Raw genomic sequence first — 16,596 nt, 5'->3', positions numbered from 1 at the left:
GCGTAATGAAAAAAAAAACTTTGACAGTGTTTTTGGTTTAAAACAGTGACTTTGCACTGAATTTTCGTATGGTATTTATGATGGTATTCTAGTTTTCTTGGTCTCATTTTATAGAATGGAAGACATATTAGAGAAATTGAGACGATTTTGATTGGTTTTACAATGAAAAGTACCTTGAAATCGAGCTCAAAGTAGCAGAAATCTTCTATTTTTTCCGAAGTTCAAAAGTAAACAAATCATGCTATGCGTCCAATACACGTCAAAATCGCTGATGCGTAAACATTGTCGACACCGTTAACTTCGCGAGAGCATAATTCCATAAGTTTTCCATCAAATTTCATACTTTTGGTGTCATTATGATTGGGAAAAGATTCTCTATCTTTTCATAAGAAAAAATTATTTTTTGTTTTGAAATTTGGGCGACCCTGAGAACAAATCTGGGAGAGGGCCTGGCGACCCTGAAAGGGTTAATGCTATATCATTACAGCCTCTCCTCACTTAGCGACGTATTCGTTTACCGATGACTCGGACTTACGATGGGCTCTCTGACCAGTATTCATATCTAAATGTTTATTAGAGCTGATTTCCCCTATTCTGTTTATTATAATATACAGTACATGTTTGTATAAACATTTAAAAATACACCAGAAATGTTATAAATGGTTCAAAGGCGACATTAAAACAATATCAAAGATGGGTGACACAAACCCACTACCATGATAGTATGCGCCTCACTGAGTGACAAATTCGTTTACCAGTGAGGCCTTAGGAACAAAACCCTGTTGTTAGGTGAGGAGATGCTGTATTATAAACAATACAGAAGGTCCCCAACATGTTGGTAAGTTGAAGACTTCTGTATTATGATTATTATACACAATTCAAGAGGTCTCCAATGTGCAAGTCAAGGACTTACTGTATGGTGATTTTCATGAGGCACTGATTTTCAGAAATGTACAAGAGGATTTACTCTATTCTTAATTCAGTGTAAAGTATATGTGAAACTTGTAATCTTGGTTAATAAAGCAATTATTATTTTACCAAGAAAGCAACGTATAAATTTATTGCTAGAATAACACTCGAGGTCCCAGTAACCTCCTCTCCTGTATAAATTACTAAATTTAAAAAGAAAAACTTTTGTTTTTTTCTTTTTAGGTCACCTTGCCTCAGTGGGAGACAACCCTTGAATTGGAAAAAAAAAAATATATGTATATATATATATATACATACTCTTTTTGGTAGTAGGTCGGTAGACAGCAACTGCCCAGGGAGGTACTACCATCCTGCCAAGTGAGTGTAAAACGAAAGCCAATAATTGTTTTACACGATGGTAGGACTGCTGGTGTCCTTTTTTCTGTTTCATAAACATGCAAGATTTCAGGTACGTCTTGCTACTTCTACTTACACTTAGGTCACACTGCACATACATGTACAAGCATATATATACATACCCCTCAGGGTTTTCTTCTATTTTCTTTCTAGTTCTTGTTCTTGTCTATTTCCTTTTATCTCCATGGGGAAGTGGATCAGAATTCTTCCTCCGTAAGCCATGCGTGTTGTAAAAGGCGACTAAAATGCAAGGAGCAAGGGGCTAGTAACCCCTTCTCCTGTATATATTACTAAATGTAAAAGGAGAAACTTTCATTTTTCCTTCTGGGCCACCCCGCCTCTGTGGGATACGGCCGATGTGTTGAAAGAAAGAATATACATACTCTTTTAGGTAGTAGGCTGGTAGACAGGAACCGCCCAGGGAGGTACTACCGTCCTGCCAAGTGAGTGTAAAACGAAAGCCTGTAATTGTTTTACTTGATGGTAGGATTGCTGGTGTCTTTTTTATGTCTCATAAACATGCAAGATTTCAGGTACGTCTTGCTACTTCTTCTTACACTTAGGTCACACTACACATACATGTACAAGCATATATATACACACCCCTGTGGGTTTTCTTCTATTTTCTTTCTAGTTCTTGTTCCTGTTTATTTCCTCTTACCTCCATGGGGAAGTGGAACATAATTCTTCCTCCGTAAGCCATATGTGTTGTAAGAGGCGACTAAAATGCCGGGAGCAAGGGGCTAGTAACCCCTTCTCCTGTATATATTACTAAATGTAAAAGAAGAAACTTTCGTTTTTCCTTTTGGGCCAACCCGCCTCAGTGGGATATGGCCGATGTGTTGAAAGAAAGAAAGATATACATACTCTTTTAGGTAGTAGGTTGGTAGACAGCATCCGCCCAGGGAGGTAATACCGTCCTGCCAAGTGAGTGTAAAATGAAAGCCTGTAATTGTTTTACATGATGGTAGGATTGCTGGTGTCCTTTTTTCTGTCTCATAAATATGCAAGATTTCAGGTACGTCTTGCTACTTCTACTTACACTTAGGTCACACTACACATACATATACAACACACCCCTCTGGGTTTTCTGCTATTTTCTTTCTAGTTCTTGTTCTTGTTTATTTCCTTTTATCTCCACGGGGAAGTGGAGCAGAATTCTTCCTCCGTAAGCCATGCATGTTGTAAGAGGCGACTAAAATGCCGGGGGCAAGGGGCTAGTAACCTCTTCTCTTGTATAAATTACTAAATTTAAAAAGGAGAAACTTTCGTTTTTCTTTTTGGGCCACCCTGCCTTGGTGGGATACGGTCAGTTTGTTGAAAAAAAAAAAATATACATACTAATCTGGTACAGTACCTTAACTGTGTAACAACGATGAGAAAGAAACTCCAAAGCTTTGGCTGCAGCTGCTTCCCTGGTAGTTTTCTTATTGTCTCCTTGAGCTGTGGCAACATTTACTCCATTGATAACCACACTACAGTCCCTGTATAAAAAAGGTACAGATTCTGAAATACAATTATAACATGGGAGGGATATGTGGATTTAACCCTTAAACTGTCCAAACGTAGATCTACGTCTTTTTCAACATTTGAATGTAAAAAATGTAGATCTTTTTGTTTTTTTACATTTGAAAACATGTAAAAAAACTTTGATCTACTTTTTTTTGTTATATTTGAAAATATGTAAAAAAAAAGTAGATCTACGTTTTTTTACATATTTTCAAATATAACATAAAAAAAAGATCAAAGTTTTATTTTACACGTTTTCAAATGTAAAAAACAAAAAGATCTACATTTTTTACATTCAAATGTTGAAAAAAACGTAGATCTACGTTTGGACAGTTTAAGGGTTAAGAGCTGCAAAAAAATTCTTCAAACTGAGATCCAGGATGTGAAAATCCCAGATTTTAGAGAACTGAAAAAAACTCAAATCTATAAACTTCACATTCCAAATCCTGATTTTGAGGGTTTGTACATGTATTGCTCTAACACCTTGCAAGACAACAAGGATGGATCAGTGCTGTATACGGTTCTAGTGGTTATTCACTGTGTATGAGTGGATTAGTGTTGTGTTATTCACTGTGCATGAGTGGATCAGTGTTGTGTACAGTTCTAGTGGTTATTCACTGTGTATGAGTGGATTAGTGTTGTGTTATTCACTGTGCATGAGTGGATCAGTGTTGTGTACAGTTCTAGTGGTTATTCACTGTGTATGAGTGGATTAGTGTTGTGTTATTCACTGTGCATGAGTGGATCAGTGTTGTGTACAGTTCTAGTGGTTATTCACTGTGTATGAGTGGATTTGTGTTGTGTTATTCACTGTGTATCCACTCAATCTCAATCTTTGATGAATTATCAGAGTTTTTCTACCCCCAGAGCCCAGCCTTGGGTCAGGCTTGTCTGGTGCTTGCCTGGTCAACCAAGTTGTTGCTGTTGGTGGCCTGCTGACCCACATACATGTATTCATCACACCCTGGTTGATCTGGCACCTGGTGAAGCTACTTGTCCAGTTTCCTCTTGAAGACTTCTACACTTGTCCCAGCAGTGTTTTCTGGTATCTTTTGTTCCATCCTCTCTATATGTTCAAACCACCTCAACAACCCCTCCTCAGCCCTCTGGATAACAGTTTTGGTAATCCCACATCTCTTCCCTATTACCAAACTACAAATTCTCTGCATTATATTCACACCTCAGACACAACATCTCCACTGCCTCCAGCCTTCTCCTTGTTGCAACATTTACCACCCATGCTTCACACCCATATAAGAGTGTTGGTATAACTATATTCTTATACATTCAACTCTTTGCTTCCATGGACAAAGTTCTTTGTCAACACAGACTCCTCAGTGCACCACTCACCTTTTTACTTTTGTCAATTCTATGAATCACCTTGGCCTTTCATAGACCCATCTGCTGACACGTCCACTCCTAAATATATCTGAATACATTCACCTCCTCCATACTCTCTCCCTCCAATCTGATATCCAATCTTTCGTTACCAAATTTTTTTTGTTACTCTCGTCACCTTACTCTTTCCTATATTCACTTTTAATTTTCTTCTTTTACATACTCTACCTAACTCATCCACCAACCTCTGCAACTTCTCTTTAGAATCTCCCAAAAGCACAGTGTCATCAGCAAAGAGCAACTGTGACAACTCTCACTGTGTGTTAGATTCTTTATCTTTTAACCCCCACACCTCTTGCCAACACCTGAGCATTCACTTCTCTTACAACCCCATCTATCAACATTATGAGTGACAACACTCTTATTGCTAAACATAATGAGGGCAAATTCCTGGGCCTACACCTTGACAGCAACCTGAATTTCAGCACCCATTTCCAACACATAGCAAAAAAAAGTATCCAAAATGGTTGGGATCCTCTCTAAGATATGTTACTATGTACCACAATCAGCCCTACTCACACTATACTATTCACTCATCTATCCCTACCTCACCTATGCCATTTGTGCTTGGGGATCAACAGCAGCAACCCACCCAAAACCAATAATAACCCAACAAAAAGGCACAGTAAGAATTATCACACAATCCAATCCCAGGCAACACTCCTTCCCCCCTCCTTGAAGACCTAAACTTACTCACTGTTTGGAGCATCCACACTTACTATTGTGCAACCTACATATACAGTACCACAAATTCCAATATTAACCCCAAACTAAAATGCTTTTGATAGTTGTGACAGGACCCATAGACACAATACCAGACAAAAAACTCTGACATTTCCTGTGTCTGGCTAAATCCATACAAAAGTTCAATGTACATTAAAGGGCCTAAAATCTGAAACTCCCTACCTGAAAACTCTAGAACTGCAGACTCGGCCACCATTTTCAAAACTACTGTTAAGAAACATCTTATCTCCCTAACATACCCCACCATCAACTAACTACATGAAAACCATCCATTCATATACACACACATCCTCTTCTTGACATAAATGACTATGAACATAAAACTGCCTAATAATTATCAAGCTAGTCCTAAATTTGCCTGAGATACTCCAATATAGGAGCTTTAATAGAAACTGTGTATCAGGCCAAGACAAAACCATTCTCATTACTAATTTTGCAAATTGTTATATTCTTAAATATTCTGAACTACCTCACTATTGTATGTAAATCCATTTAATCATCTGTAATTTGAACTACCTCACTACTGTAAGTAAATCCATTTAATCATTTGTAACCTGTAATATGGAATAAGTATTATTATTAGTCTGCCCAAAATGCCTAGGCTTGCTAGGCATGCTAGTGGCCTTCTTTGTAATTGTTTTATAATATGTAAACCACCAATTGTAATCTTTACAGAGAAATAAACATTTAAATTTCAATAAATATATTGAACAATCATGGTGACATCACACATCCTTGTCTAAGGCCTACTTTTACTGGGAAAAAATCTCCCTATCTTCTACATACTCTTAACGTGAGCCTTACTATCCTCATAAAAAATCTTCACTGCTTTCAATAACCTACCTCCTATTCCATACATTTGCAACATCTGCCATATTGCTTCCCCCTCCCCCCATCCACCCTGTCATACGCCTTTTCCAAATCCTTTATATAAATGCCACAAAAACCTCTTTAACCTTATCTAAATATTGCTCACCTGTATGTTTCACTGTAAACACTTGGTCTACACACCCCCTATCCTTCCTAAAGCCTCCTTGTTCATCTGCTATCCTACTCTCCATCTTAATCTTAATTATTTCAATAACAATTCTACCATACACTTTACCAGGTATACTAAACATACTACTACTTCTTTCTTCTTTCAACACACCGGCCGTATCCCACCGAGGCGGGGTGGCCCAAAAGGAAAAACGAAAGTTTCTCCCTTTACATTTAATAATATATACAGGAGAAGGGGTTACTAGCCCCTTGCTCCTGGCATTTTAGTCGCTTCTTACAACACGCATGGCTTACGGAGGAAGAATTCTGTTCCACTTCCCCATGGAGGTAAGAGGAAATAAACAAGAACAAGAGCTAGTAAGAAAATAGAAGAAAACCCAGTGGGGTGTGTATATATATGCTTGTACATGTATGTGTAGTGTGACCTAAGTGTAAGTAGAAGTAGCAAGACGTACCTGAAACCTTGCATGTTTGTGAGACAGAAAAATGGACACCAGCAATCCTACCATCATATAAAACAATTACAGGCTTTCGTTTTACACTCACTTGGCAGGACGGTAGTACCTCCCTGGGCAGTTGCTGTCTACCAACCTACTACCTAGTACTCAACATACTTATTCCCCTATAATTTCTGCACTCTCTATTGTCCCCTTTGCCTTTTGCCAAACGAACTATGCATGCTTTCTGCCAATCCCTAGGTACCTTACCCTCTTCCATACACTTATTAATAAAAGCAAAAACTCCAAAACTATATCCCCACCTGCTTTTAACATTTCTATCTTTATCCAATGAATCCCAGCTGCCTTACCCCCTTTCATTCTACCCACTGCCTCACGAACTTCCCCCACACTCACAACTGGCTCATCCTCACTCCTACAAGATGTTATTCCTCCTTGCCCTATACAAAAAGTCACAGCTTCCCTATCTTCATCAACATTTAACTATTCCTCAAAATATTTCCTCCATTTTCCCGATACCTCTAACTCTCCATTTAATAACTCTCCTCTCCTATTTTTAACAATCAAATCCATTCGTTCCGTAGGATTCCTCAACTTATTAATCTCACTCCAAAACTCTCTCTTATTTTCAACAAAATCTGTTGATAACATCTCACTCACTCTCATTTGCTCTCTTTTTACATTGTTTCACCACTCTCCTAACCTCTCTTTTTCTCTCTATAGACTCCTCCCTCCTTGCATCAGTTCTACTTTGCAAAAACCTCTCATATGCTAACTTTTTCTTTCTGACTACAGTGGTCCCTCGCTTTTCGTAGTTCTCGGCAATCGTAAATTTCGCCAATCATAGGGGTATTTTCGTATAAACATGGACTCGCTTTTCATAGGTTGACTCACGAATAGTAGTTCGTCCGGGACGTGTACGCACGGTGTGAGCCAAGGCGGCCTCCCTACCCAGCCAGTCTGGCATTGTTTACCAGTGAGTGAAGGTCCCCTCAAGTGCTCCTACAAAATATTTCATAATATTCCACTCATTTTAGTGCTTGCAAGTACTAAATAAGCTACCATGGCTCCAAAGAAAGCTCCTAGTGCCAAGCCTGTGGTAAAGAAGGTGAGAAATATGTACAGTGACAAAGTCTTGGGCCATTTTAGGGAAGTGTTAAAGAGACGCCAGAAACAGAGCTCTCTTCACAGTTACTTTGCGAGACAGGACTAGAGTGACTCTCAAGGTGGTCCTAGTGGCATTAAGAAACAGAGAAGAGAAGCAACCCCAGAGAAGCAATTGGTACCTGAGGTGTTGCTGGAAGGGGATTCCCCTTCCAAACTGTAAACAATCCAATCTCTCTCCTCCTCTAGTCTCCCATACACTAAGAAGAGTCTCCAATAAAGGTAAGTGTTATGCTGTTAATGTTTCATTCATCATTTCCCATTGTATTGTTTATGTACTACATGTATATATTTCATGTAAAATTTTTTTTTGTTTTAATACTTCTGGGTGTCAGGAACGGATTAATTGTATTTACATTATTTCTCATGGGGAAAATTGATTCGCAAATCGTAAATTTCGTTTATAGTAGCTCCTCCAGGAACGGATTAATTACGAAAAACGAGGGACCACTGTACTCTCTTTACATCATCATTCCACCAATCGTTCTTCCCTCCCAAACCCACTTTCCTGTAACCACAAACTTCTGCTGAACACTAACACTACATTCTTAAACCTACCCCATACATCTTCAGCCCCAATGCACAGACTCTCACTACCCCATCAATCCTCCAATAGTTGTTTATATCTTACCCTTACTGTCTCTTCCTTTAGTTTATAAACCTTCACCTCTTTCTTACTTGCTAGTTCCATTTTCCGTATCCCATCAACCTTTTACTTTCACTGTAGCTACAACTAAAAAGTGATCTAATATATCTGTGGCCCCTCTATAAACATGTACATCCTGAAGTCTAATGAACAGTCTTTTATCTACCAATACGTAGACCAACAAACTACAGTGAACCCCCGGTATTCGATATTAATCCGTTCCTGAGAGCTCATCGAATACCGATAATATCGAAAATCGAATCAATTTTCCTCATAAGAAATAATGGACATCAAATTAATCCGTGCAAGACACCCAAAAGTATGAAAAAAAAATTTACTACATGAAATATTAAGTTTAATGCAATAGAACAATTACAATAACAATAAAATAATTGACACTTACCTTTAATGAAGATCTGGTGATGATTTATGGGATGGGAGGAGGGGAGAGGTGTTAGTGTTTAGAAGGGGAATCCCCTTCCATTAGGACTTGAGGTAGCAAGTCCTTTTCCGGGGTTACTTCCCTTCTTCTTTTAATGCCACTAGGACCAGCTTGAGTCACTGGACCTCTGTCGCACAACAAATCTGTCCATAGAGCCCTGTACCTCCCGTTCCTTTACGATTTGTCTAAAATGGGCCACAACATTGTCATTGTAATAGTCACCAGCAAGGCTTGCAATAGCTGTGTTAGGGTGATTTTCATCCATAAAGGTTTGCACTTCAACCCACTGTGCACACATTTCCTTAATTTTTGAAGTAGGCACAATGGATTCCACAACTGGCATAGGCTTCTCAGGGTTAGCCCCAAACCCTTCAAAATCTTTCTTAATTTCCATACTAATTCTCACCCTTTTTACCACAGGGTTGGCACTAGAAGCTTTCTTGGGGCCCATGGTGACTTATTTTGCAGGAACAAGCACCAAACACACTGATAATATGGATAATATGGAATGTACCAAATGTATCCTTAGATGCGCGCACACTGGCTGGCTTGTAAACACTGGCAGACACGGGGCAGTTCAGGCCACACGTGGACAGGTCTCGTACGAATCGTATTGAATACCGGGTTTTCAATAGAATACCGAGGAATTTTTTTTTTGCAATATAATGCATCGAATACCGGATTTATCGAATACCGATGCCATCGAATACCGGGGGTCCACTGTACTGTCATTACACCCTACACCATATCTTGTATACTTATTTATCCTCTTTTTTTTTCAATATTTATTACCTATAGCTAAACCCCTTTCCATGCAAAGTTCAATCAAAGGGCCCCTCATTATCATTTACACCTGGCACCCCAAACTTACTTACCACACCCTCTCTAAATGTTTCTCCTACTTTAGCATATAGGTCCCCCTACAACAATTACTCTCCCACTTGGTTCAAAAGTTACTACACACTCGCTTAACATCTCCCAAAATCTCTCTCCTCTACACTCTTCTTTTCTCCAGGTACATACACACTTATTTACAACCCACTTTTTGCATCTGACCCTTATTTTAATCCACATATCCCTTGAATTTATACATTTATATTCCCCCTTCTCCTTCCATAACTGATCCCCTTCCTTAGCTCTAACTCCCTCAGATACTCCTGACTTAATCCCATTTATTTCTCCCCATTGAAACTCGCCTACCCCTTTCAGCTTTGATTTGCTTTGAGTTAGGACATCCAACTTCTTTTCATTCATAACATTAGCAATCATCTCTTTCTTATCATTAGCACTACATAAATGCACATTCCAAAGGTAATGAAACCAAAAGTACAAAATTTATGGAAAACTTATGGAATTACGCTCTCGGAAAGTTAGTGGTATCAGCGATATTTATGCATTGGTGATTTCACCCATTTAGAGCCCTATTTTGGGCAATTCCAATGTTCCAGTTGACCAAGCTTATAAGTAAGTTTCTTCAGGTATACACAAATATAGTTACATAGATTATCATACTGCTATCAGGATAATACAGAACCACGTACAAGTCATCGTGCAAAACAATGAAATAAAAGAAACACGTTTGCTAGGAAAACCAGGAAGTAAACACAGTATAATGATCAGACTTCATTCATACGATAAAAGAAAGGACCTAATTAAATCAGCAATTACAATGAAAAATGGAGTGTACATAAATGAGTGTCTAACAAAAAAACGTCAAAACCTTCTATTCAGGCTGAGAAAACTTAAACAGGAAAACAAAATACATCAGTGTTTCACGCGAGATGGGAAAATACTAGTAAGGAAAACATCAACAGGACAACAATATACCATCTCAAACGAACACGATTTCTCTACCTTCCTTAGAAAAGCTGACATTTCTTTAACAGATTAGATAAGTGCCCTTAATACATATATACGTGTGGTGCATATAGTGTACGTTACTATTATATTGTACATTATTATTTTTATTATTTTTCATCACTAGCTAATGAAATACCTCCAATAATCTATACTTCCTTCTTACTGCTATTAATTGCTCATAATTTTAAATTACAAGTCAAATCTTACTCCAAATTAATAATATTCATTATTCTTACCTGTCCATTTAATTTTGTTTATCACTAATTGTTTTTTTTAGTCACTTTTCATTGTGTATGCAATTAGTGTATATTCCAATTACTTTTTTGCAAGTACCAAAACTATCTTTTGCTAGCTAGTACCAACTACCTCATTTTTTTTTTTACTTTTATTGTGCAATAAACTGCTCAATTTATTTAATATTACAAATCAGATCTTACTCCTAAACCAATATTATTTCATAGTGACCACCTGTCCATTTAACTTTGTTTACCATTACTTAATTTTAGTCCCTTATATATTTTCTCCTTTATTTTAGCTTTATATAACTACCCTAGTTTATATATTCACAATTGTTAAAATAATCAAGGTGCTATTCTCAGGTGCTAAAGTAGAATAAGTTCACAATTTTGCCATTATATTCCAAAGCTCATTTATTTGATTACCACTTTATTGGTCACCACAACTTATATTAGTCCCTTTTATATTATTATTTTATACTTTAATTCTAACTTTAAAGAATTACCTTTATAGTACTACCTACTATCATATTCCCAAGCTCCATTATTTTATCATCACTTTATTTGTATTAGTCCCTTTTTTATAGCTCATTATTTTACATTTGTTAAATAATTCAGGTGCTATTTTTTAGCTTAAGACTATTTACTTTGTTTTATACTTAATTCTAACTATAGATTCACTACAAATCTTATGATTACAAGCATTGATCCTGATACCAACCTCTTATTTAATGACTTAAATGAATCAAACAGTTACTGTAATTACTACACTGCAGAACAATCAAAGGCACTTCTCAGTGCCAACAACAACATAACTATCTTTAACTACAATATCAGATCTTTAAGCAAGCATTACGATGACCTCATAGCATTACTAAATTCCTTACATGCCAATATGTCCATCATTACACTAACTGAAACCTGGCTAAAGCCTGATAGTACAGATGTCTATGCCATTCCTGGTTACACAGCCATACACAACTGTAGGCCAGACCAACAAGGGGGTGGCACAGCCATATACTACTCAGACCAACTAGAATGTATCACTAATACTTGCACAAGGGATGAACATGGGGAATATATAATAGCCAAATTCAAATCCAAATACCTACAAAAACCTCTCACATTGATAAACATCTACAGAGTTCCACAGTCAAACATTAGCCAATTTAGTCAAAACCTAGGAAGTATGATAACTGATGCACGCTTGAACAAAGATCACTTACTACTCTCAGGTGACTTCAATATAAATCTCCTGCAAGACCAGGACCCACACGTTACTGAATTCACAAACACAATGAGTAACTGTATGTTGCTACCAACAGTAACAAAACCTACAAGAGTTACAGAGACTAGTGTTTCCCTACTTGACCACATCTGGACCAACACCATATCCCCTTTAAAATCAGGCATAATTACAGATAATACCACAGACCACTACCCTACTTTTCTCATAACAACTCTTGGTAAATTACCCCAAGACACTACTAAAGTCACCTTCAGACTTCACAATGAGGCAGCCATTAATAACTTCACAACAGCAGTAGCAAACATTGACTGGCACACTGAGCTAGAAATCTATACAGATATTGACGAATGTATTAATAATTTTCTAAAAAAGACCCAATACCTCTATAACAAGCACTGCCCTAAAAAAACTAAACAGATGACAGCTAAGAGACTGAACAGTCCCTGGTTAACACCCAGCATTCTCAAATCCATAAATACAAAACACCAATATGAAAAACAGTACAGAATGGGTCACATAACCAGAGACCAAACAAAACGTTACTCGTCAATCCTAACCAGCCTGATAAGAAGGGCAAAAAAATTGTATTATGAGAACAGATTATCCAACTTACGAGGTGATATAAAAAAGACCTGGAAAACCCTATCAGAAATTCTAGGAACAAAAAAGTTATCACGAAATAGCGAAATAAAATTAGCAAAATCAGATGAACCCCAACTCCCACCAACAGAAACAGCAAATAGACTCAATGGCTTCTTCTCCACTATAGGACAAAACCTTGCCAATAAAATCCCAAGCTCAGATACCCCACCAAATGACTACCTCACCGGCAACTACCCGAACACACTGTTCCTAGCTCCGACTAACCCATACGAAGTCTCCCTTATTATCAACACACTAAAAAACAAGGCAGGAGATTTAAATACCTTACCACCCTTTATATACAAAAAAGTGTCACAAGTGCTATCACCAATCATTGCAACACTCTTTAACAAATCCATTGAATCCTCCACCTTCCCTACAGTACTCAAAATAGCAAGGGTCACCCCGATCCACAAAGGAGGAGACCAAACAGAGTTGAATAACTATAGGCCAATATCCAACTTACACCCTCTCTCAAAAATCTTCGAAAAATTAATTCATAAACGAATCTACTCCTACCTTATCTCCCAAAACATACTCAACCCCTGCCAATTTGGATTCAGGCCAAATAAAAATACTAATGATGCTATTATACACATGCTAGAACATATATACACTGCAATAGAGAAAAAAGAAGTCCCACTGGGGATCTTCATTGACTTACGTAAAGCTTTTGATACAGTTAACCATGACTTGCTCCACGTAAAATTGTCACACTATGGCATAAGAGGGCACTCCCTCAACTACCTCAAGTCATACCTCAGCAACAGAAGCCAATATGTGTATGCAAATGGGGCAAACTCTTCTGCACAACCAATTACAGTTGGTGTCCCACAGGGAAGTGTCCTTGGCCCTCTTCTCTTTCTCCTATACATAAATGACCTACCAAATGCTTCGCAATTACTCAAACCCACACTATTTGCAGATGACACTACATACGTCTTCTCCCACCCGAGCCCAGTCACGCTAGCCAATACTGTAAATACCGAATTACAGAAAATATCTACCTGGATGAGGACTAACAAACTTACACTAAACATTGACAAAACCTACTTCATTCAGTTTGGTAACAGAGCTACAGATGTCCCTCTTAACATAATGATAAACGGATCACCTATCACAAAGCTAACAGAGGGAAAATTCTTAGGAATCCACCTTGATAATAGACTCAAATTTCATACACATATACAACAAATTTCTAAGAAAATTTCCAAGACTGTAGGCATACTATCGAAGATACGGTACTATGTTCCACAGTCAGCCCTCCTGGCCCTATATCACTCTCTTATTTACCCCTATCTCATCTATGGAATTTGTGCATGGGGCTCAACAACAAGTAACCATCTCAGACCACTAATTACCCAACAAAAGGCTGCAGTTAGAATGATAACAAATTCTCACTATAGGCAGCACACTCCACCAATATTCAATACACTAAACCTACTCACCATACAAAACATCCATACTTATTACTGCACCTATTACATACATAGAACACTTAACTCTGATATTAACCCTCCCCTCAAACATCTCCTTGCCAACCTCAACAGAACACATGACCATAACACAAGGCACAGATCACTCTTTGATGTTCCTCGTGTCCATCTCACACTATGCAAAAACTCAATGCACATAAAAGGCCCTAAAATCTGGAATTCATTACCTGTAAATATAAAAGAAACACTACCTGTTTATAAATTCAAGTCTCTTCTCAAAGATCACTTACTCACCCAAAACCAAATAAATACTGAATAACTGAACCTTATAAATTGTATATCTTAAATGTTTCTCACAATTATATCACATAAATGTTAAACCTAAAACCCAATCTAACTTTATTATTTTTTAAATACACTACCTAACAGAATACTCCATTCTACTGAATGTACAACAATGCATACAACCATATGACCTGTCTTTGTAATACTCACTTGTGCTTTATAGTAATCTGTTTACATTAAAGTTTTATCACTGATTTCATCATTGCTTAGTTAATCTTAAGTTAATTTTAAGCCAGCCCGTAATGCTATGCATAGTATAAGTGGCTTTGGCATGCTGCTCTTATCTGTATTTTTTGTACCTCTGTATGTGTGCTCAAATTTTAAATAAATAAATAAATAAATAAATAAATAAATAAATACATAGCAGCATATGTATAGAGAACCTTTTGGTTCTCTTCTTCAACTGGTTCATGCTGTGACTGGCTTTGACATGTGCAGGCAGTCTGTTCCATTCCTTTATTGCTGTACAATAAGCCTGGCCACTGACTGTGGGTACTACAAAGTTCTGCTCTCTCCCCCTAGTACTATGATTGCTTTGATTTGCAGCCTTGACAAAACTGGCTGCAAGATATTCTGGACACTGTCTGTGAGCAATTTTATAAACTTGATTTAACTTCAGTTGTTTTACTGTTTTCATCATTAAGCATATCCAATTGTTGTAATTCATCCAGGCCTAACTACTGTGTTAAACAACAGTCAACTGTATATTAAACTAAAATTCCAATATGAAGCAGTGGTATGATGCTTACCCGAAAAAAAAGTTGATAAGCAAAAAACTGAAGAAAAAATAAAAAATGACTCCAAGTTACAAAACATGAAAAAGGCTAAAGACACTGTTTTTTTTTTTTTTAACATGTTGGACGTTTCCCACCGAGGCAGGGCGATATCCTTGTTTAATGTGATTTGAGTAAATAAGGAGATATGATCACTGCACTTTAGATTATGAAAGATGATAAAAATGATATAGAAGACTTCTGAACACTAAGAATTCTCAATCAAGAGGTCATAACTCTAAATACAAGAAAGCAGATCTGCCAAAAGGATAATAAAAAAAACTGTACAGAAACAGTGGTAGAACAATGCAATGATTACAAGAAGTGGTCAGTACAATGTTTTTTCTTTGATCTGATATGGACTAAACATAAAATGAAACAGGATAAAAAATGGAAGTCAATTCTTGCAACTGTTGCATAAACAGCAATAAAAATTCTGTGGGTGAAATAACTTGTTACATAAAGGGATGAAGGGAAACCGGTTATTTTTATATAGCCGGACTTGAGTCCTGGAAATGGGAAGTACAATGCCTGCACTCTAAAGGAAGGGTTTCGGGATATTAGCAGTTTGGAGGGATATGTTGTGCATCTTTATACGGATATGCTTCTAAACTGTTGTGTTCTGAGCACCTCTGCAAAAACAGTGATTATGTGTGAGTGAGGTGAAAGCGTTGAATGATGATGAAAGTATTTTCTTTTTGGGGATTTTCTTTCTTTTTTGGGTCACCCTGCCTCGGTGGGAGACGGCCGACTTGTTGAAAAAAAAAAAAAAATAAAGTACACTCACATATTAGACCAGGTGTATTCCAGAGATGAGCGGGAAAACACTGCAGAATTGTGTAGAACATGTACGGCTGAGTTACACAAGCCATAGTCTTGCCGAACAATAATAAACTCTGAGAATGGATTATTGATTTCCCAAAATTGCTCGTTGTGCTGTACAGGCCTTTAAAATAGAAAGAAAAAATATAATATCTGAAAAGAAACTGAAATTATTTTATTTTCAAAATACGCTTAAAATTAAGAAAATACAGTAGTTCTCATATGCATTATAACTCCTTTATATAGTGTGATTTTTTTTGCAATTATGATAGAAAAAATGCATCTAAAATTGAATAGTCGAAAACTCATGGAATTATGCTCCCGCGAAGTTAGCGGTCTCGGCGACATATGCATATCGGCGATTTCGCCGAATTTGAGCCCTATTTTCAGCCAATTCCATTGTTCCAGTTGACCAAACTCATAGCTATTTCTTTAGAACTCCATTCTATCTATCAGCTGAGTACAAGAAACCTCCCATTTACTAATTTGGACTACCCAATATGGTGGTCAGAAATTGGCAATTTGACCAATTTCATGCAAACTAAAA

General features: G+C 37.3%; 1 protein-coding gene across 1 annotated transcript in view; it reads right to left on the bottom strand.

The window, feature by feature from the left end:
- The window catches only part of LOC128700285 (uncharacterized), a 117,240-nt gene that overhangs the window by 30,336 nt on the left and 70,308 nt on the right, over nucleotides 1-16,596 (bottom strand). Inside the window, exons 5-6 of the mRNA XM_053793355.2 lie at nucleotides 16,015-16,173; nucleotides 2,684-2,810 (exon numbers count right to left, since the gene is read on the bottom strand). Coding sequence (XP_053649330.2) covers nucleotides 2,684-2,810; nucleotides 16,015-16,173 — 286 coding nt within the window. The remainder of the gene's footprint in view (nucleotides 1-2,683; nucleotides 2,811-16,014; nucleotides 16,174-16,596) is intronic.

This window comes from Cherax quadricarinatus, chromosome 71 (assembly GCF_038502225.1).
Source record: "Cherax quadricarinatus isolate ZL_2023a chromosome 71, ASM3850222v1, whole genome shotgun sequence".
Classification (NCBI taxonomy): Eukaryota; Metazoa; Arthropoda; class Malacostraca; order Decapoda; family Parastacidae; genus Cherax; species Cherax quadricarinatus.
Note: the sequence above shows the minus strand (reverse complement) of the source record. Positions and strands in the feature narration are given on the sequence as shown.